General features: G+C 44.8%; 1 protein-coding gene across 1 annotated transcript in view; it reads left to right on the forward strand.

The window, feature by feature from the left end:
* ELP3 (elongator acetyltransferase complex subunit 3) overlaps positions 1–22,502 on the forward strand; it is a gene marked incomplete at both ends in the record, with an annotated part of 72,519 nt that overhangs the window by 32,225 nt on the left and 17,792 nt on the right. Inside the window, 2 exons of the mRNA XM_009073862.1 lie at positions 2,530–2,656; positions 20,360–20,553. Coding sequence (XP_009072110.1) covers positions 2,530–2,656; positions 20,360–20,553 — 321 coding nt within the window. The remainder of the gene's footprint in view (positions 1–2,529; positions 2,657–20,359; positions 20,554–22,502) is intronic.

Raw genomic sequence — 22,502 nt, forward strand, 5'->3', positions numbered from 1 at the left:
TTGTGCATTACTGACTTGATTTCATTCAGGTAATCCTGGCTAGATATTATCTCTTTAAAGGCACTTTTCAAAGCTGCCTGCAGAATTCCTAAAAGCTGTCTGATATCTCCCTCCAACTTTCGTGAACAATGAATTGAAATATACTTAGAGAAAAAGGTGATTTGAGCTTCTCTTTCTTTTGAAATGACCTCATTTTGCTTCTGTTCTCCTGCTTTGTGGGGGATGTGTTTTGGCTTGAAACTTTTAATATTTTGCTTGTAGCAAAATGTCAGATTACAACCAATTAGGCTAACTGTTGGGAAATTACTTTCTATTATGTTCCATAAGTCATTAGTGAGGTTTCTGAGTGCTTCTGGTGGCTGTGAGGCAGAAAAATATTCAAGAGCAGATCTAGGCATCAAATAATCAAGTTATTGATGCAGCTCAAATTCCACTTCTAATAAGAAAATAATTTTTATTTATGAAGCAAGTCTTCACTTACTCCCCTCAGGCTACACAAGGTCTTGAGTAATACTGTCCTTGAACAGGCTCGGAAAAACACCGGAATACTTTGGGAAAAAAACCCATAAATAACACTGTAGGCATAAAGCTACATGGAGAGCTTGAACAGAGGCAGAATCTGCTGGGAGAGAGAAGGGAAGAGATCCTTAGAACAAGGGAAGCAGCTGTTGGTTTAGTTGACATTAGGTGTGGGCAGAAGGTAAGCATTTGTGAAGATGCCTATTCTGTGTCAGAATTAACTGTAAATGAACACATCTAGGACAGAGATGTCCAGATGGTGTTTATTTTTCATCCATAGGACTATGGAGGAGAAGAATTTCTTCCCAATATCCAATCTAAATTACCTTCTTTCAGCTTAAAGCCATTCCCTCTTGTCCTGTCTCTCCAGGCCCTTGTCCAAAGTACCTCTGCAGCTGTCTTGGGACAGAAATCATCTTCTAACCCTGACTCCAAGCTTCCAAGAAGGGCTGGGAACTCACCTGTGTCACAGAATTATAGAATCCCAGACTGGTTTGGGTTCTTCCCAATATCCAATCTAAATTACCTTCTTTCAGCTTAAAGCCATTCCCTCTTGTCCTGTCTCTCCAGGCCCTTGTCCAAAGTACCTCTGCAGCTGTCTTGGGACAGAAATCATCTTCTAACCCTGACTCCAAGCTTCCAAGAAGGGCTGGGAACTCACCTGTGTCACAGAATTATAGAATCCCAGACTGGTTTGGGTTGGGTTGGATATATCTTCCCTCCTGGCAGTGGGAAGCCATTCCCCCTTGTCCCAAGTGCCTCTGCAGCTCTCCTGGAGCCTCTTTAGGCACTGGAAAGGTCTCTAAGGTCTTCCCAGAGCCTTCTCCTCTCCAGGCTGAGAGTCACATGCTGAGCTATCTGTTGGTAAGGGATTCCAGAAGATGGGTTGAACTGGTATGAAGGTTTAGTGGGAAAAAAACAGAGGTTGGAGACGGAACGTAGGAGGTGCTGAGGGGATAGAAATGTCCAGAAGTATCAGCCAGTAGTGGGAGAGACCTCCAAGCTGAGGAAGAGCCAAAGCAAGGACTTTGTGGAAATACTGGTCACCTATGGTGACATACCACACACCTCAGAGCTGTTTGTAGAGGCAGAAGGTGAAGCATGGAGGTAGAAGGAGAGAGGAATTAGGAACTGTAGTGGTAGGCCAAAGAGCAATGGGGATAAATTGAAAGAGGGGAGGTTTAGATTAGATATGAGGAAGAAATTCTTCCCTGTGAGAGTGGTGAGACACTGGCACAGGATGCCCAGGGAGGTTGTGGCTGCCCCAACCCTGGCAGTGTTCAAAGCCAGGTTGGATGGGGCTTGGAGCAACCTGGTGTGGTGGGAGGTGTCCCTGCCCAGGGCAGGAGGTTGGGACTAGATGATCTCCAAAGTCCATTTCAACCTCTTAAAATATTATGAAACTATGAATTTGCTTGAGCCTAATGAGTTCTGTGAGATTCAGCTTTTGTTCCTGCCACTGTCTGCAGAGCAATTGTGAGTTTGGTTCGATGTCATTGTGAAAGTACATTAAATCCTTCAGGAGTCCTAATCCAGCCTGTGTTTTGAAGGTTTGGCACATCTCAGAAGTTGGGAAGAGTATGTGGGTTTTCCAACAAGAGTACTTACGTAGCAGGATGATTTTCTGGCTGGTGTTCCTTAGCCCCCATCCTGCTCCTTTCTCCTTGTTTTTATTTCTGGTTCTGCTTCATTCTGATTCCACAGTCATCACTGCAGTGTGTCCTTCTCGTGCTGTGCCATCAACCTGTGTCACTGCTTTACAAATGGGACTTCATGAGCTCTCCAGAGTTTTCCAGGCTGTGATGTTGGTAGTTGGAGCCTTGGTGTGGCTCATCTGCTTGGAAGTAGCAAATTTTTAATGCTTTAGTAAGAATCCTTTCAGCCCCTAGTGTAGTTTATGAGCCACAATGTTCCAAACTCAACCCTTCTCACTTCCTAGAGAGTAATCTCAATTGAACAGATCAAATATGTCTTTTCCTGTCTGATCCTGGATCTCTCCTCTCTTCCCAGAGGTCACACCGTGAAGGCTGTGTGTGAGTCTTTTCACTTAGCCAAGGATGCTGGATTTAAAGTGGTGGCACACATGATGCCTGATCTACCAAACATGGGCCTTGAGAGGGACATGGACCAGTTTGTGGTGAGTATGGCTTGAAATAACCAGGAAGTTCTAGTCTTTTACAGCTTTTTTCACCTAATGCTTCTCATTCTTAGCTCATCCATGAGTTCTGCTCCAGACCAGAATTGTTTCTTAAGGACAAATAATATAAGATTCATTTTTGAATGTGGAGAGGGAGAAAGATTTGTTGAACTACTTCATCCAGAAAATTATATCCCTGCCTCATGAAAGCCTGAGTCACTCAGGTCTCTGTGGAATAAAGCTCTTCTGATATTAACTGGGGCTCTTACTTTTTTCCAAGGTGGTTTTCTTGCTTGGATTTAGAATAGTACATGATTCCAAGCTAAAAGCATATTCTCTGGAAGGTAATTAATTGCCAGGTGGAGTGTATAGGTGTGTTATAAAGCATCTCTGTTCTTGGCTCAGAGCTGTTCAATATCTCTATCAATGGTGCAGAAGAAAATAAAACTATTCCTAGAGAAATTGAAATGAGGAATAAAGAGCAAATGGTAAACAGTGCAGGGAATGAACCATTTTAGCTTCTGTGTGGTAGATTCTCATTATTTCTTTTTTTTTTAAGTCAAAATTGGTTGTCTTTTTAGAGCAGTGCAGAAATTGGAGTTGTGGCACAGGAATCCCAAGTGTATTCCTGGGCAAGGTTGGGCTAGGTGCTTCCTGGCACTACAGATATGTCAGTGCAGTGGAGTAAGTGGAATATATTGATCAAAAATACAGGCAGAAGGCAAAGGTTTATCTTGGTGTGCTGCAAACAGGCATGTCTGGAAAGATCCAGCTGAAAATGGAGCTGTGCAGGACATGAAGGAAATGCTGTGACAGAAACCTTTTCTAAGGGGTTTTGTGCAGAATTCCTTGAGCTCTTCCTAAACAGTGTCATCGTACTTAGCAAATATTATGTTCTGTGGCAAAATGAGAGGTTGGAGCATGGTGATGTGCACAGGACTAGAGGTGAAGTCAGTGGGAGAGCTGAACTCCAAATTCCTGCCCCAGACTGCTTTCCTGAATCATTTTTTATTACGCTGAAGGACTGCACACACGTGTAGAATGTGTCCATGACACAGAGTTTTCATAGAATTACTTGTGATGCAGCAAACTCTGAGTCTCTTACTCAATATCTCATGAAGTTGCAGCTGTAATTCTTTAGGAGCTTGTCATTACTGAAGTGCTATTAGGCTGGAGAGAATTTGTGGTGGAAAACCAGCAATACTGACAAGATATAAAGAGCCAACCCTGGGCAAGACCCAGCAAAGAGGAGACACTAATCTGAGGCATTTGCAAGACACAAAACCAAAGAGGGAGGAATTATTTAAGGCAGAATTACAAGCTGCTGCACCAAGTATTTAGTGATTATTATTCTTTGCTGCTTATTCATGATGAATGGCTAAAGAATTCCCACTGTCAGATCTGGAATTGCTCCTGTTTCACTGCAGGAGGTTTGGGAGGCTGGTTGAAAGGTATGACTTGAAGTGATGCTGAACAGCCTCCAGTTTCTGCAGCCTCCCTGGTTTGGGAGGGGAAAACAGAAATAGAAGAGGCAGGAGGCAAAGTTTTGTAAAAGAGGAGACCAGAATGTGGTGAGAAGGCTGGAATTGGGAGAGGGGGAATTAAAAGAAAGCTGGAGAACAGAACTGAGCACAGAAAAGCAACCTAAAGAAGAAGCAGAGCAGCGAAAGTCAACTGGTTTGTACTATTTCTGCCAGAGAAGTCTCTTGGCATTAGGAGCTGGGAAAGCTGCTAGTGAAGGTGTCCCTGCCCGTAGAGGGGTTGGAAGTAGATGAGCTTTAAGGTCCCTTCGAAGCAAAACTAGTCTGTCGTTCTGTGAAAACCTATGTCAATGGTGAACCAACGCTGGACACGGCAGGAAGGAATTCATGTGGTGGGAAAGGGTGAAAAAAGTGGTAGTGGGTGAGGATGAGGCTGAAAGAGAATGAAGAAATGCGTCAATTTAGAAAAGGAAGAGTTAAGATAAGATCAGAATCTTTTGCTGGACCACTGGAATTGGCAAAATTATAGTTGGAGGGACAGGAAAGAGAAATGAGAGGCAAAGGAATAGGAAAAGCAGGAGATAGTTTAGGAAAGGAGTTCAGGAGTGCAGAGAAAGTCATGGGCTGAAGACCAGCTCAAGTGCTAGCCTTGATAATTGGGTCAGAAATTTGAAGCAGGACTCAGAGGTCAAATTCATGTTTGATGCCAGTGTACATCCAGTGAGGAGCTGAAGGATGAGTAATCAGTGTGGAGGATGAAGCCCTCAAGAAGTAATGTGAATGATCCGGAGTGAGGAGGAAAAGTGGGAGTTGGGGAGGTGGACTGGTGGGGAAGAGGTGATAGATCACACCAACATGGAGAAGAATTGTACCTGTGGTGTTTTAAAGAGAGGAAAGTATGGGAAAGGACAGAAGGAATCAAAATTGACTGTTAGAAGGGTGCACAGGGTTTCCACCACGATCTGAGAGCAGAGAGAGATGAAAACCATGTGAGAGACACAACAGCTGACTTGGTGCCCAACTAAGTGATCACTGCACATCCCAGGAAATGGAGCTGTGGGGTATGACAGTGGAGAGGCTGTGGATCACTGTAACATGTTTCAAGATGGAATGGTAAATAAGAGGCCTCTATGATCTTCCTTTTACCCCCTCTTCTGCCTTTCTCATCCTGTCTTAAATGTTTTATCATTCATTTTTAAAATGTCATTTCTCTTAAATATGAGAGAATAAAGGGGAAAGGCAACACTTGCTTTTATTTACTAATTCTTTCCTCAGAGCTCTGCACTGATGAACATAACAGAAGTGTTCAGACTAATTCCTTCTTTCCTGGGGATTTGATAGTACACTCTCTATTTCCTACCTTAAAATTTTATATCATCATTTTGAGTTATTAAAACAATTTATTTATATGTTGTGCTGTGTAAATGTTAGTCCAAGCTGGTAAATATTTAGACACTTCTACTACATAAAACTAATGTGAGAGTGAAGAGCGGAAGCAAGTGGAGAGCATCTGTTGTGTTCCTGCAGCAGTGCTGTGCTTCTCATGAGCAGCAGGAGTGCTCCTTTATGTAGTGTTCTTCTAAAATGTGTCATCTTCTCACACTCATAGAATGGTTTGGGTGGGAAAGAGATCACCTCATCCCACCCCCTACCGTGAACAGAAACACCTTCCACCAGCCCAGGTTGCTCCAAGCCCCATCCAACCTGGCCTGGAACACTCCCAGGTATGGAGCAGCTACAGCTTCTGGGCAGGCTGTGCCGGTGCCTCACCACCCTCACAGGGATGAATTCCTTCCCAATATCCCATCTCTCCCTGCCCTCTGACAGTGGAAAGCCATTCCCCATGTCCTGTCCCTCCAGGCCCCTTTTCCAAGTCCTTCTTCAGCTCTCTTGGAGCCCCTTGAGGCACTGGAGGGGACTCTGAGGTCTCCCTGGAGCCTTCTCTTCTCCAGCCTGAACACCCCCAGCTCTCCTAGCCTGACTGAAGATGCCTTTGACATTCTGGGACAAGGACACCTGTTGCTTATCAAGGATGCTTATCGATTTTTGAGTTTGGGGTAGTTTTAAGTAAGTTTAAAAAAGCTCACTTAACTAGTTGTGATCCTGCCTCCTTTCCAGCCATGTGCTTTTCGGACCAGGTAAAGGTAGGACATAAAGGACCCAAGCTGACTTTAGAAGGAGGTGTAAGCACCTTGCTTTCGTCACCAGTTGATATATTAAATCCAGAGGCTTCTCCTGGGAAGGTAATAACTTGCTGATTGTGCTGACTGCAGACTAAAAACACTGAGTGCTTCTTCAGCTTGAACAGGTAATTACAGTTTCAAGAGTAACGTTGCTTCTGTCCCTTCTGACCTATTGATTTCCAAGTGTTTCCTGCTCCCTCCATCCAGCAGCAAAGAATGGCCATCAGTTACTCTTTTGCAATCATCCCTGTGTTGTCAAAGCTCTGTGTGTGTGTGTGTGTGTGTGTGTGTGTAGCAACTGTTTCCTGGTGACTTTATTAATAATTATTCAACATATTAATTTATTTTTAGGACTGAGTATATTAGTTACTCCTTTCATTATGTGTGTGTGTTTTTCTGCCCAGAGAGGTTGTGGACTCCCTATCCCTGGAAGTGTTCCAGGCCAGGTTGGATGGGGTTTGGAGCAACCTGAGCTAGTGGAAGGTGTCCCTGCCCATGGCAGGGGGTGGGATGAGATGAGTCTTTAAGTCCCTTCCAACCCAAACCATCCTGGGATTCTAGGATTCCATGATTTTCTAATGAGTGGCTTTTTGCCTGCCTCCATATACCAGTCATATATCCAGTTATTTCACTTAGAGTGGATGTTCTGATCCCGTGTCCCAGTTCTGTTGTGCTTTTCCACCCCTTCCATCACGCCTCTTCTCTCCTCTCAGTATTGATTCTTTTTATAGCCTCCGAGGATTTCCTTTCTACTTCAGGTCTTTCCACCCCATTCCACATATGGGAAAGCTCTGCAGGGAGGGAATATGCTCTGCTTCCTCCCACCCCCCAGGTGGCTGTGGCAGGTAGTGTAAGTGGCCACACACACACACACTCTGTACTCACTGCTGGCAAACGCGAGCGGAACGGATCCGACGGATCCACAGTGCCTCACGTAGCAGGTGGTCGGAGAAAATAATTAGAATAATAGCTGGAATAAATCAAGGACTCAGCGGGAATAATGGAATTGTTACCAGAGCAGACACCTCATTCTGGAGAAGGCGATAAACACTCAGCTTTGCTGGTGCACCAGGAGAGACATGAGGTGACTCTAGGGGTAAATGCTTGGGAGGATTCATGAATCACACTTGCCAACAGGGCTACCAAGCAGAACTTTGGATTGAAGCACAAACTTTAGGAGGCTGAAGAATTCCCAAGATGCTGTTACTAATTCCTCATTCCATTCACTGAGTGGCAACAGCAGAATCAACAAACTTTATCTGCTCTAGAATAAATATTCCTAAGCTGGGAACATATTTATTAATGGAGAAAGGATTGCTGTGTTTGCCTTTCTTTTATTTTTATGGCCTTTGCCTAAGCATGATTTACTGTGGCTCCTCCTCTGGGAGGGATGGCTCTAAGCCCATCTCAAACAGCTTTTAAGACCCTTCATAGATTAAATAAATCTGAGGATCAGAAAAAAAAAGGGAAATGAAACAGGGAAGAGAGCCAGAAGATTGGAAGTTGGGGAAGTGTCAGGGGAAGTGTCATAGCAAGCTACTGGCAGAACCCCCAACTCTGAAGGCTCTGAAGGAGCTGGTGGGCACTGCCCAAAAGCATCAGATGGGCCTTCAGTTGCTGGGAAGCTCTTCTTATCCTTGAGATCCTTGAGGAGATTCTGTGGCTTCACTGTGTCTATCTAAAGTCTCATATAAATAAAATTCAAGGGTAAAAGCACAGCACCATGTAATGGTGCTGGAGACGAGTATCAGACTGAAGAGATTTTTGCTCCCATTCAGCAGAGCCATTCGTGTGTTCTTTAAATAAAATGCAATCATTGAATGATTTTAGTATGAAAATTCCTTTTCTTAGTCATGTGTCAAGCTGGGTTGGTTTTTTTTTTTTATTTCTGAAGGAATTGCAAAATGAGCAATTTGCCAGAAATAGACTCATTTTAGTGAAATGCCTGATGCATCTGTGAGCCAAGTGTAAGTGCTGCGGAGGGCTCCAGCCTGCTTGGGTGCTTTGAGCACTAGAGAGTGAAATAATAGTGAAGTGATGCAGTGTGTGATATGAGGTGTCCTTTATTTTTGCAGTGCATTTGGTGTTTCAAAACTTCAAATGCTTTTAGCTGTAAATAAGGCAATCGTTTTCCTGAGGGCTCTCATTTCTTATCAAGGAGATGAAATTCATAATGAAACTAATATATTGCACCTCTATCAGGAGCTTTTAATAACTGTAATAAAAGACAGTTAAACTGCTGATCTACATTGATTTTTTACTCCTCTGGGAAGACAGTTCTCTGTGTTTTTAAATACAGCTCTGAGATGTTTAGTGTGGGAAGTGATTTTCCTTTCAGTTCCTACTAAACATCTCATTGAAACACTCTGATTTGCAGGTAGCCAGTTTTGCCTCTGCAAATATGTCTTTTATTCTTGGGCACATCGACAGAAACAGATGAGATGGTACTTAATGTTTAGCCCTTCAGTTCCTAGAGCTTCTCTTGGAGTCTTCGTAAATGTTGGTGCTAAAAAGCTCTTCACTTTGGAAACAATTATAGTTTCATGAACTATGACCAAAGTCATGGTAATTTTTATGTTAATGAGAATTGTGGTAGTAAGGAACAGGCTATTTTTGGAAACTATTTTCACAGATAATTGCTCTTATACTTCTGTGGATAAAATATCTACATAAAGGCCCAGAGCGTGCCCACTTCTGCAGATGGGTGAACTGTGTGCACAAAGCTTCTCTCCCTCTCCAGCCTCTGTGTGGGGATAACTTTCAGGGTCAAATTTAAATCAGAAAAGGCCAAGAATGGGGATTTGGCAGGAGCATGATGTTGCCTTGTGCTGCATAGAAGCAGAAGCTGCTGTTATACCATTGGTACAACAGAGTGAGAGAGCTGGGAATGTCCATCCTGGAGAAGAGAAGGCTCCAGGGAGACCTGAGAGCCCCTTCCAGTGCCTCAAGGGGCTCCAAGAGAGCTGCAGAGGGACTTGGGACAAGGGCCTGGAGGGACAGGACACAGAGAATGGTTTCCCACTGCCAGAGGGCAGGGATGGATGGGATGTTGGGAAGGAATTCCTGGCTGTGAGAGTGTTGAGGCACTGGCACAGGTTGCCCAGAGCAGCTGTGGCTGCTCCATCCCTGGGAGTGTTCCAGGCCAGGTTGGATGGGGCTTGGAGCAACCTGGGCTGGTGGAACGTGGGCTTGGAACAAGATGAGCTTTAAGGTCCCTTCCAACCCTAACCATCCTGTCATTCTATGATTCTCTGGTATGGACATGAGAAATTGCAGGGCTGTGTGGAAAAACTGCATTTATTATGGTCTTGGATTGTTACCTTTGTCTCTCTGAATCGGTATTTTGTCTTCACACACATTTTCCTCCAGCTACCAACCGTAAAAGTTATGATAATAACAATACCTGCCTTATAAAATAGCCTCCCATTCAGAAAAAGCTTCTGCTCAGCACAAAGGAGCAGTTTGGACCCTTTTTCTACCTGGTCTAAAAGATCATTTCTGCACTCGAGTGTCCCCAGACCTACTGTGGGTTGCACCACAGTCACTCTCTATTCTAGTGCTGGTTTTTCACACCAGCATTCAGAACTTGCTTGCTGGCTTTTTTTTCACCAAGGCCTCTTGCTGCTGAAGTCAATAATGAGCATATGGCTGGGAACATACAGCCAAACAGACAGGAGCACAGGAATAAAGGGATATGTCTTGGATAGAGAGTGCAAATTTGCCAGACATTTAAGCAAAGAGAACATCACTCAGTAAAATATGTATTTTAGTACAAATCAGCAGCAGCAACTGTATGTTTGTCATCAGAGTGGATAAACCATGATGGCCAAATTACGTTTTTGAGGGCTTAGTTGTTGCTTTTGTGTGGGTTTGTTTGGGGGGTTTTAACTAAAAAAGCATCCTGGAAAAGTCTAATTGTTTTGCTGTGAACATAAATGAGAGAAGCTTTTGAGGGGCTGAGACAACATGTGGTGGTATTGGTGCTCCCTATAGAAAGGAGAGGTCTGATGAAGGAGGATTAGAGTATCAAAACCATGATAGAGTTGCTGGTCTCAATGTTTTTTCGATAGAAGATAGACTTTACAGGGATCCACGTTGCAAAATTCGTGGACTTAAGACAATGAAAAATGCTTTATTTCCTGTGCTTAGCCCTAGGGGAAAGCTGACCCTTCCAGAAAGGGAAAGACCAGAGTTCTGTGCTTGGTAAAAGTGAAGGTGAAACTTCAGAGCAAATTGATTGAGGTATTCTCCTGGGTGTCTCCAAAACTGCGTAATAAATGGAGACTCACTTGAAGCACCTGCATGCCCAAGCAGATGGGACTGCTCGGTGCACTGAGCACAATCTGGAGAGATTTGTCTTGGTGTTTGGATATATCCTGTGTTCAGGAGTCAAACCCACGCTCCAAGGTCATGCTGCTGATGCCCAAGGCCTCTTCCAAATGTTAAATGTCTCCCCTTGTTATTGAGTTGTATCATAGCAGTGCCAGGACTGTCTCAGACCAGGATCTCCTTGTGCTAAGGTCTGTGCAAACTTGGAGAGATCAACTATCCAGAAGTGTTAGCCAGGAGGCAGCCTGTGGATCCTGACAGTTCAGGGGAAAAAAGACCTTAGGAGGGATGGGATGGGATGGGATGGGATGGGATGGGATGGGATGGGATGGGATGGGATGGGATGGGATGGGAGGCAGGCAGTTCCCTCCTTGTCTGGCAGCAGCACTTTCCTGTGCATGTAGAGTGAGCAGGTTGTTCCTGGGTTTAATGAAAAACATACTCTTACTGAAGATTGTAAGGATTCTCCTGTGTTAGACACACCTGGAAAACTTCCCTTTGGCACGTGGATTTAGGGGTTTGAGGCTGTTGTGGAAGGGAGGAAGGAGGTGTGGCAGGGTTACAAGGTCCTTTGCACTGTTCACTCTGGATGTTAACAGGCAAATCCACTTTTCTTATCTGACATTCATAGGCTACATACGAGGCATTGTTGAACAACCCAAAGCATGTAGATGCTGGTCATCAGCAGAGAACTGACCTTCTCATGACACCAGTGTTGGGGGTTATGCCACTGTTTTCTTGGCTTAGTGATTTCCATAATCATATTGGTGGGAAATATTACAGCTTGAATGTGTCAGAAACTGAAAGGATTTTATTATATAGCTGTCAATAGTTGGGAGAGTTACAACAATTAACTGGGAAATGGTCTTTCCTCCTTTGACTGCTGAATACTTTACAGAAGCTCTCGGGAGATTTGGAAATCTGGATTGTCTGCTTTAGAAACTTCATCCTCCTTGGTCACATCCAGAGGAGATTTTGTCACAAGTGTAGATGTTAAGAGGAAGTGATTTAGGATCATTTAGGTTGGAAAAGAGCTTTAAGGTCTTCAAGTCCAACCGTTCCCCAGCACTGCCAAGGCCACCGCTAACCATGTCCCCAAGTGCCACATCCACACAGCTTTCAAATGTTTCCAGGGATGGTGACTCCACCCCTGCCCTGGGCAGCCTGTGCCAGGGCTGGACAGCCCTTTTGGGGAAGAAATTGTTCGCAATATCCAACCTGGACCTCCTCGGGTGCAGCTTGAGGCCATTTCCTCTTGTTCCATTGCACTCCTCAGAGGAACATTTAAATGGACAAAGTGTTGCTCTTTGAGGCTAGACAACACCGGAGGGGCCTCGGAAACAAGGATAAACTTGGCACAATATCAACTTAGCATCTTTATGATTGATTCTGTGTTGATGTGGTGGTGTTAAGTCATAGATTGGACTTGGTGATCTCAGGTCTTTTCCAGCCCGATTGCTTCTGTGACTCTGATTCTGTGATACAAACTACCAGGGCAACTTTGGGAGTTCCCCAGGTTATATTAGGTTTAATTATATTTTAATTCTATGTATTTAAAACAAGTGTCAGGTGAAGATAACCTTGAGGAGTGGGTGTGCACAGTGAGCTGAACAGCATCCTCCAGCTTGCCTTGTGGGTGAAGTGCCTGAGGGTTTGCTTCCTCTTAGTAGAGGCCTGACCTGCCTCATCCTCGCTGAAAGGTTTGTGTGGTGTTCTGCTAACTTCACGGCAAGTCTAAGGTCATATAATTGAAAAACACTGATGTTAAGTGACTTTTAAATGCCCTTTTTCATCTCTGGTGGCTCTGCATTTCCCTCCTTCCCAGGTGACAATGTGTGTGTTCCCAGGCTGCTCCAAAGGCAGTGAAAGGGCACAATTGAGTCTGGATTTCTCGGTCACTAGGCCATTGTCTGTATCAGTGAATGCAGATCCTATCGTTAAGGTTTTAATTAGCTGAGCATTTACAAGAGAGAGGGGGGAAATGCAAATTGAGAGTTAAAATGGAGCCACATTTTTGAGCCACAGCTTCTCTTAATGCATATAATTAAACTCCTAAGTGATTGTTCGTTCCCTGTAGAGTTGGAAGTGTCATTCAACACAGCAGCTTTCAAGTGCTACCAGTATTCATGGTTATAAATAATACAGCTGATGGAGATAAGGAATGCTGTAATGTGGAGAGTTAAGATAATGTTCATCTTATTCAGAATATGAATTTAATCATCTGTTTAATGCAGGGACTATAGTGAAGGAACTGATTCAAGACTCAGGTTGAGTGGCACCTGGTTTCTAGTGGACAGTCATTAAAAAAATAGACTTTGGTGACCTCTATTTTTAACAAATCCCAACACTTCTAACAAATCCCGACGTTTTAGTGAGTTGCTTTTAAAAATTGCTGTATCTCTCCTATAACTGGTATCTCCTCCAACAGCTGAACATCATGAGAGTGAGAAGATTAAAGATGGCAACTGAATCTTTGATCTGTAAAATGCTGAACGGAATCCCATGAAATAGTGTTTTTTTCCTTGTGGAGAGCTGCAGCTTTTGGGTGCTTTCAAAACAGGTTTCTAATTTGTTCTGTGCTTAGTGTGGTCAGGAAAATCAGATTAAAACTGGAAGGTGTAATCTCTTAATATTGGCTGAGTTGTGCTGTTACTGAGCTTGAAAATGGGACTGAACCACTCTGTGGGCTCACGATGATCCCAAATCATTTGACATTTCTGTTGCAGCTCTGACCACATACATGGGTGACTCATGGGTTTTCTAATTTAAAAGGCTATTGCAAGAGCACACTAAAGTAAAATATTTGAGTACAGGACATCATCTCCTCATTCCATCTCCTGTTACCTAGTGGAAGGTGTCCCTGCTCATGACAGGGCATGGAACTGCATGACCTTTAAGGTTCTTTCCAACCCAGACCATCCCCTACAAACCTCCCCTGAAAGGACAGGCTGTGAGAGTTGGGACTGTTCAGCCTGGAGAAGAGAAGGTTGTGTAGAGATCTCATAGGAACCTTCCAGTATCTGGAGGGGCTACAGGGAAGCTGGAGAGGGACTCTTGGTTAGGAACTGTGGTGATAGCTCAAGGAGCAATGGAGATAAATTGAAAGAGGGAAATTTAGATTTAGATGTTAGGAAGAAAATCTTCCCTGTGAGGGTGGTGAGACACTGACACAGGTTGCCCAGGGATGTTGTGGCTGCCCCAACCCTGGCAGTGTTCATTCCAGGTTGGATAAAGCCTTGAGCAACCTGTTCTGGTGGGAGATGTCCCTGCCCATGGCAGTGGGTTGGGACTGGGTGATCCCTAAGGTCCATTCCAACACTTAAGAATCTATGAGTCTGTGATTATATTCTGATCTTTTTTGCTCTACATTGGCTTTTGGTTTCAACTCAAGTCTGTTTACTTGGACAGCAATTACAATGTCACACAGTTTTTAAGACTCAAATCGATTGATGGGAGATGGACTAAAGGATTCTATTGTGCACTTTGATATGTATTCCTTGATGGAAAAATCAGTGATTTCTTGGCACCCAAAGTACTAATTTTACACCCATTGGGCCCTGATTATTCCTAGTGGCAGTGAGTTTATGAGGTGGTGGATGAATGGATCCTATAGATGCCATTAGCTTTAATAACAGGGAACTTGGACAACAAAGGCATATGCTCCTCAAATCAATTACTGAGCTCATAAAACATGTGAGTGGCTAACTCATATAACTTTGCAGGCTGAGTGTGAGTCGATGGCATCTTATTAAGATTCATTGTTTGTAATTCACAGAGCAGCTGTTTCTACAAGGAGAGGATGTTTAATGCAGCTCAGGTGAAGCAAAAAAACTCTGTGAATTCCAGGATTCTCTGGTTACTCATTATATTGGGAAGAAGTTCTCAGTTTTTCTCTAATACAACAGAAATTCAGGTTATGAGAAATGTTATTTGAGGGTATGAAAAGGTCTATATTTTGAACCTTGAGGTCATTGAAGTTTCAGCTGATCTGACTGACCTTTTTTTCTTTATTTCTGATGATCTCTCACGTCCTGTCCATTGTCTACTCCCCCAAATTTAAACTCCACTCCAGCATTCATAACTATATGAAATATGTTAAATGCTTTGAGTCCTTAGCTAGAGGGGAGTAAACTTCAAAGAGAATGTGTTTAGTAGCTTGGGAAGTGCAAGGTCCTACACCTGTGTCACAGCAATCCCAGGCACACCCACAGGTTGATTGGAGAAGTGACTGAGAGCAGCCCTGGGAGAAGGACTTGGGGGTGATAGTTGATGAAAAACTCACCATGAGCTGCGGTGCGTGCTCACAGCACAGAAACTGACTGAATCCTGGGCTGCATCCCAAGGAGTGTGGGCAGCAGGTCGAAGGAGGTGATTCTTCCCCTCTAGCCTGCTCTTGTGAGACCCACCTGGAGTACTGTGCACAGTTCTGGTATCCCCAACATAAGAAGGACATGGAACTGTTGGAGCAAGTCCAGAGGAGGTCACCAAGTTGATAAGAGGACTGGAGCACCTTCCCTGCAAGGACAGGCTGAGAAAGTTGGGGCAAATCAGCCTGGGGAAGAGAAGGTTGTGTAGAAACCTCAGAGCAACCTGCCAGGATCTGAAGGGGCTCCAGGGAAGCTGGAAAGGGAATCTTGATTAGGAACTGGAGTGATAGGACAAGGAGCAATGGGGATAAATTGAAAGAGAGAAATTTAGATTAGATACTGGGAAGAAGTTTTTTTCCTGTGAGGGTGGTGAGACACTGACACAGGTTGCCCAGGGAGGTTGTGCTGCCCCAACCCTGGCAGTGTTCATTCCAGGTTGGATAAAGCCTTGAGCAACCTGTTCTGGTGGGAGATGTCCCTGCCCATGGCAGTGGGTTGGGACTGGGTGATCCCTAAGGTCCATTCCAACACTTAAGAATCTACTATGTATATGCTTCCATTTGGAATCTTCCTGCATGCAAGAGCACTGCACCACATCCTCCAGTGGTTCAGAAATTCTGGAATTACATACGGATCCGTTCTCCCTGGGTCATCTTTAACCTCAAACTCCACAGAGCATTAGCAGATGTGGATTAGCCCTGACTCAGTGCTTGCTGGAGCTGATGGAAAGCCTCCTGTTGCCTCCAGTGACGCTATGGATGGTGGTCTCCGGAACAAATGTTTTAGGGATTGAATTTGTTTTGGCAGTAAACTGTTGGGAAGGTTTTTATCAGTCAAAGACACCTTTTAAGGTGTCTAATTAAAAAAAAGGGTAGGCTACAATTCCTACTAAAGCTTGGCATGTGTTAGCATTTTATAGTTCCTTTGTTTCAGGAGAGACTTAATCAAAACTGTTTGTGAATGGGAAAAGGTTAAGCCTTTAAATATTGGGATTTACAGAAACTATTTAAAGTTTACTGCTGGAAAAAGGGGTTCAGAAAACAAAGACACACTTCTTTGTTATCTGGTTTCAAATTAATTACTTCTGAAATAATGAACCTTGAGGAATATTTTCAAAATTATTTGAGAAATAAAAAGGAAAATCTGGATTTTTCAAGGGATTTTTTAAACCCAGGATTGCTGAAATGTGCAGCAGCACTAGGAGGTGCCTCCAAACACTGACATAAAATGTGCAGGGTGTGTGAAGGGACAGAATTCAGGGTGTGCTTCGAAACCTTCACTTTTGACCTTGCCTGTGACTGCTGGATGGCTTTAACCTCAGATTCTGTGTTGCTGCCTTTGCCTTTAATCTGCAATGTAAATCAGGGAATGTTTAAGCATTCTGGCTGGTGAATCATACATGCTTTTGCATTCTGTATTGTTGTGAATATTAATAGAGTACCTTACTGGAAGCCTTTTTGCCTTGCTGGAGTGGTTTATTTACCTCCTTGTATCGTGTTGGGGAAGCATCATTGCTTCCTTATCTTCATGTCTTCTCTTTGTCAATGCCACTTGGCCATTGAGCTGAACAATCACATCATACACCATTTTCCTATTCCTTCTTTCACAGTCACTTTGTTTTCCATTAACCACCCACAAAAGATGGAATTCTGTCCATTTGGGTTCTTTGAGTACAACAGGATTCTGAGTTATTTTTCTGACACTACACTACTTTGTGTGCCCTTGGATTGCACACCCACTTCACCTGTTTGGCTTGAAAATTTGGGCTGTGATTTATTTTTCCCCCCTTTTTGCATCTGCAGCATCAGATCAGAGAGTCACAGAATCAATCAGGTTGGAAAAGATCTCTGAGATCATCAGGTCCAACCTATGACCCAACACCACCATGTCAACTAGACTGTGGCACTAAGTGCCACATCCAGTCTCTTCTTAAACACCTCCAGGGATGGTGACTCCATTACCTCCCTGGGCAGCACATTCCAGTGTCTGATCACCCTCTCTGTGAAGAAATTCCTCCTAATGGCTAGGTGCTCACCAGGGCTGGCACAGAAGAAGTGGAAAGAGCGGTGAACCAAGGGCAGAGCACGTGAGCCTTCTCTGACAGCTGCCAGTGACTGAAGTGACCTCTTAAACTCTTGGAGCAGAGGGAAGTTCACATGCTTTCAAGGGATACATTAAGCAGACATGATGGTTTGCTGCTGTCATGTGGGACCAGATCCTATTTGTGGCCTTGCTTCCTTACTGGGAGTTGGATTCAATGATCCTTAAGGGCCCCTTCCAACTCTAAGTAATCCATTCTTCCTAACCCCACCCAACACTGAAACAAAAGAGATGCTGATTCTACCCAAAATGTGTTGAGTTCCCTCACATTAGTGAGGTGAGTCATCCTGGTCAAGGGTCCATCAGGAATTGAAGATGCCCTGAGTTTGGGAGCAGGACAGTATAGCTGGGAGCTTGGGCAGGGCAGGGAGTCATCACATCTGCTGCCCATGGAGCCGCAGCACCAACCAGCCCAGAGGGCCTCCAAATAAGTTATTTATGTCCTGTCCCCACAGGTAGTGATGATTCTTCCCCATGAGGGTGGTGAGGCACTGGCACAGGTTGCCCAGAGCAGCTGTGGCTGCTCCATCTCTGGGAGTGTTCCAGGCCAGGTTGGATGGGGCTTGGAGCAACCTGGGCTAGGAGAAGGTGTCCCTGCCCATTGCAGGGAGTGGCACTGTATGAACTTTAATGTCCCTTTGAACCCAATGCATTCTATGATTCTGTGACTTTATACTTGGTCCAGATTTTACTTTATTTCTTAAACTGGCTTGATTGTCCCTGTCTCTCTGTAAGGATGTGTCTAAATGACACCAAAGGCTGATCTGCCCAGAAAAGCTGTTTTTCAGCCATTTTCATGTTTCAGCTAGGTTAGCTCTCTGTCCTGTTTCACTGTAGCTGCACAGCACGTAGGGTGGCAGGGCAGGGACTGCTGGAGCTGTCCCCAGGCTTAGGCAGGGACTCTGGCAGAAATGGGCTGGGTAGTGACCCTGCTGTGGTCCTGCTGTGTCTGTGACCTTCTTCTCATCCTTGTGCTGGATCCAGCATGTGTTGGAGTCTGAGCAGATCCATTGTGGTGTTTTTTATCATGTTGAAGTCTGTTTTTGTGAAGCACAGTGAGCCAACAGAGCTGCTTAGAGCCTCTCAGGTGAGGAGCTCCTGCTCCCAGCAGGTTGCTAATGGCTCTTTATTCCAACATCAGAGATAACTGGAGCACTCCGGGAGCTGGTTTAATACACAGCAGTGGTAGGAAATGTTACAAAATGTCTGAGTGGGTCTGGGCCACATGAATGAAGACAGACTGGGAGAGCTGGGGATTGTTCAGCCTGGAGAAGAGAAGCTTCAGGGAGAACTTCGAGTCCCTTCCAGTGCCTCAGGGGGCTCCAAGAGAGCTGCAGAGGGACTTGGGACAAGGGCCTGAAGGGGCAGGACAAGGGGGAATGACTTCCCACTGCCAGAGGGCAGGGAGAGATGGGATATTGAGAAAGAATTCTTCCCTGTGAGGGTGGTGAGGCACTGGCACAGGTTGCCCAGAGCACCTGTGGCTGTTCCATCCCTGGGAGAGTTCCAGGCGAGGTTGAATGGGGCTTGGAGCAACCTGGGCTGGTGGGAGGTGTCCCTGCCCGGGGCAGGGGGTTTGTGATCCCCTTCACATTGTGTGAAGCATTTCAGCAGAGCTCTGGGTAACACCAAATCTGATGCAGTAATTGTGGAACCAACAGCAGCCATTAACTCACCTTAACAAATTTGTGTTTATTTTATTGCTATGAGAATACCATGCTGGAAAGGGATCAAGCTGTGGATATCAAATGTGCAACAGTTTAATCCAGTATCAGATCTGGTTCATAGATGCTGTTATAATGAGGCCATGTCATCACTTAAGTCAATTTAATGGTTGCTTGGTTCAGGGTGCCTTGCCTGGCTGTTAATTTTTTTTTTAAGTGATTTTATTTTAATTGTCATTACTGATATTTAATCTGTGAAAAAACCAACATGACTGTTGTGTACTACGAGCTGGTGCTGCTCTATTTGCAGCTCTGTACTGGGATTTAGTCATAGAAATAAGCAGGAGATACACTTTGTCCTCCTGTTCTCCAGGATTGTTCAGAACATTATTGTGGAATAAATCTGTTTTTCTCCATTGCTATTCAAATGATGTGTCCCAGACACATCGATTAATCTCTAAATGTGGCCTGCTGAGATGGAAGATAAGTACACTCATTCCTATTGTTCTAATTCTGAGCAGAGTCTGTTACAATAAATGGTGCAATATCTATTGAATTCATGCTGAAAGGTACAAGTAATGCACAGATTCGACTCTCAGCATTATCGTGTGAATTTGTTTCCTTTAGTGGCCTCTTTAAATCTAGAACATACTCTTTTCATTTCAAAACATGTCCTAAGCTGATAAAGCTTGGTGTGACCCAAAGGCAAGGCCAAATGCTGGGCCCTGCCCTTGGGTCACACCAACCCCATGGAATGCTCCAGGCTGGGGCAGAGTGGCTGGAAAGCTGGAAAAGGCCCTGGGGGTGCTGGTGACAGCAGCTGGACATGAACACAGGTATGCCCAGGTGTGCAAGAGGTCAATGGCACCTGCTTGTAGCAGCACTGGTGTGGGCACAGCCCCAGGGCAGTGCCTGTACTCTGTGCTGGCACTGCTGAGGCACCTCCAGTCCTGGGGACACTTCTGGGGACAGACACTGAGGGGCTGGAGCATGTCCAGGGAAGGGAACGGAGCTGGGGAAGGGGCTGGAGCAGCAGGAGGGGCTGAGGGAGCTGTGGAGGCTCAGCCTAAGAAAAGGAGGCTCAGGGGAACCTTCTGCTCTCTGCATCTCCCTGACAGGAGGTGTAGCCAGGTAGGGTCAGGCTCTGCTCCCAGGGAACGAGGGACAGGATGAGAGGAAACAGCCTCAAGCTGTGCCAGGGGAGGTTCAGGTTGGACCTCAGGTGGAATTTCTCCATTGAAAGGGCTGTCAGACATTGGAAGGGACTGTCCAGGGAGGTGGTGGAGTCACCATCCCTGGAGGAGTTCAAGGAAAAGCTGGATGTGGCACTCAGTGCTCTTGTCTAGATGACAAGGTGGTGATGGGTCACAGGTTGGACTCAATGGTCTTGGAGGTCTTTTCCAACCTCAGTGATTCTGTGATTCTGTGAAATACAGCTCACTATAAGCCACTAATCTTAGAACAGGCTTACAATTCTGTTTTACAAATTCTGTCTTGATACGACTTTTCTTGAGACACCAAAGCCCTAGGAACTGTGATTTATTTTGCCCTGAGTCACATTTTTGTTCCGTTTTTCCAGGAGTTTTTTGAGAATCCTGCGTTTCGCCCCGACGGCATGAAGCTCTATCCCACCCTGGTGATCCGTGGCACTGGTCTGTACGAGCTCTGGAAGACTGGGAGATACAAGAGCTACCCCCCCAGCACTCTTGTGGATCTGGTGGCCAGAATCCTGGCCCTTGTCCCACCGTGGACACGTGTGTACCGTGTTCAGAGGTAATTTTCTGTGGTGGGTCTTGTCTATTGATTTATTGCTCTTGGAGATACTCATACTTTAATTACAGCAAGATCTGACTCAGCCTTGTATTATTTTTCAGCCTTAATCATTAATGCACTAAAGATCTGTAAAACTGCTTCCTATCTATTCAGCATGGGAAAAGCTGAGTGGAATGAGAAGCTCTTAGGCTTGAACTGGCTCTCTAATGCACCCAGAAATTTCTGGAGGCCTCAGTTTCACTACTAGACAAGAGCATTGGATACAGCACCCAGTACTTTATTGTAGTGATGGATAATTACCTCTTGGCTGTGTCTGAAGTTTCCTTTATTTGTTGCAGGAGCTGTGAGCTGAGTAATTTTTTTTGGCTATAGAGACTTCCTTTCTTTCCCCGTGGGCGTTGCAGGGTTTTCATAAACGTGCTGTGGCTATGCTGTTATTTGCAGCACATACCTCCCAGGATGAGAGATAATACTTCCATTAGCACTGGGTTTTCAGCCTGGGTCTTCTTTGGTTTGTTTTCCTTCTGTTATCTCCTGAATCTGCCTGATAATAGGAAGGGAGATTATGGCATACTTGCCTGGTTTTGCATGCACAGACAATACTCTGTTGGCTTCCAGCTGCATGAGCTGGAAGCAGTGCCAATGCCATGCTCTCCAAGAGCATGCAGAGTAAGGAAGCATGAGACCTCACCTGCCTGGACTTCTCCAAAACATTTGATTTTGTGCCTAGTTGGAAGTGTGACAGAGTGGGGATAAGCAGAGAAACATGTCAGAGAGGAAAGTGGCTGAAGGCAAGAAATGCTCAGTAGTTTTGACAAAGAAAGTCTGGAGTCAGGGTTAGCAGTGGTGTTTCTGAAATATCCATTTGAAAACTAATCTTGCTCAAAATTGCATTTATTTTGAGTGACACAAAAAGGAATAGGGCATTGAGGGAACCTTGCAGGGCTGGGAAGCATCACTGGGAGAGGATGCACAACCAGGATCTGCTGGAGGGAGAGATGGGATGAGCTGCAGCTCAGGAAAGCTTTACAGCAAGCTCAGAAAGATTTTGCTGTAAACCACTGAGATCACCAGCAGAGGAGGAAAAGTTCTTAATGTCTTGGTCTGGAGTATGAATAAGCCACTGGTGAATGCAGCCATGAAAAGCACTGTTTTTCAGGATAACTCTTTAGACATGAAAGTATTAATGCAGGAGCCAGGCAAGGCTTTGATAATGCCTTCTCTGGAGTATTCCCCATCGTCAAGAAATGAACGGTGGAAATATGAGCAGAGGAGCTTCAGTCTTTTTTTTTTTTTTTTGCAGGATAGTTGTGGACGTAAATGAGCTCTGCAAATCTATGAGAGAAGGAAAATCATAGAATCATGGAATCACAGAAGGGTTTGGGTTGGACTTTCAAGCTCATCTTGTTCCAACCCCCTGCCATGGACAGGGTACCTTAGAAGAAATAACCTTTAAGAAATAGCAACATTGTTTTGGGCAGAGAACAAGAAAATGAGAAGTAGCCTTGTATGAAATGAGTAAGCAAACTGGGAATTTTTAGTCAGGACTGAGATTCCAGAGTAGCTTTCCACTGCAGACACAAGAGCCCATTTGCTCATAGTGCCATCACCACAGCATCATACCTAAATCCAATGGGATTATTCCTTGAGAATGGCATGAGTTTGCAGCCTGGTAGGTCTTCTAAGGAATTCAGGCTGCATCACTGGAAGTGTTCCAGGCCAGGCTGGATGGGGCTTGGAGCAACTTGGGCTAGTGGAAGGTGTCCCTGCCCATGGCAGAAGGTTGGAATGGGGTGAGCTTTAAGGTCCCTTCCCACCCAAACCTCTCTGAGGTTTTATGATCCTGAGCTCTCTGCACACTCACTGGCCATATGCATTCAGGTTTCCTAGCAAACACCACCAGAAAAAGGCTCAGCTATCTGTGTTCTTCTTTACTATAACCACTATTT

The sequence above is a fragment of the Acanthisitta chloris genome, unplaced genomic scaffold (genome assembly GCF_000695815.1).
Source record: "Acanthisitta chloris isolate BGI_N310 unplaced genomic scaffold, ASM69581v1 scaffold4794, whole genome shotgun sequence".
NCBI classification, from domain to species: Eukaryota; Metazoa; Chordata; class Aves; order Passeriformes; family Acanthisittidae; genus Acanthisitta; species Acanthisitta chloris.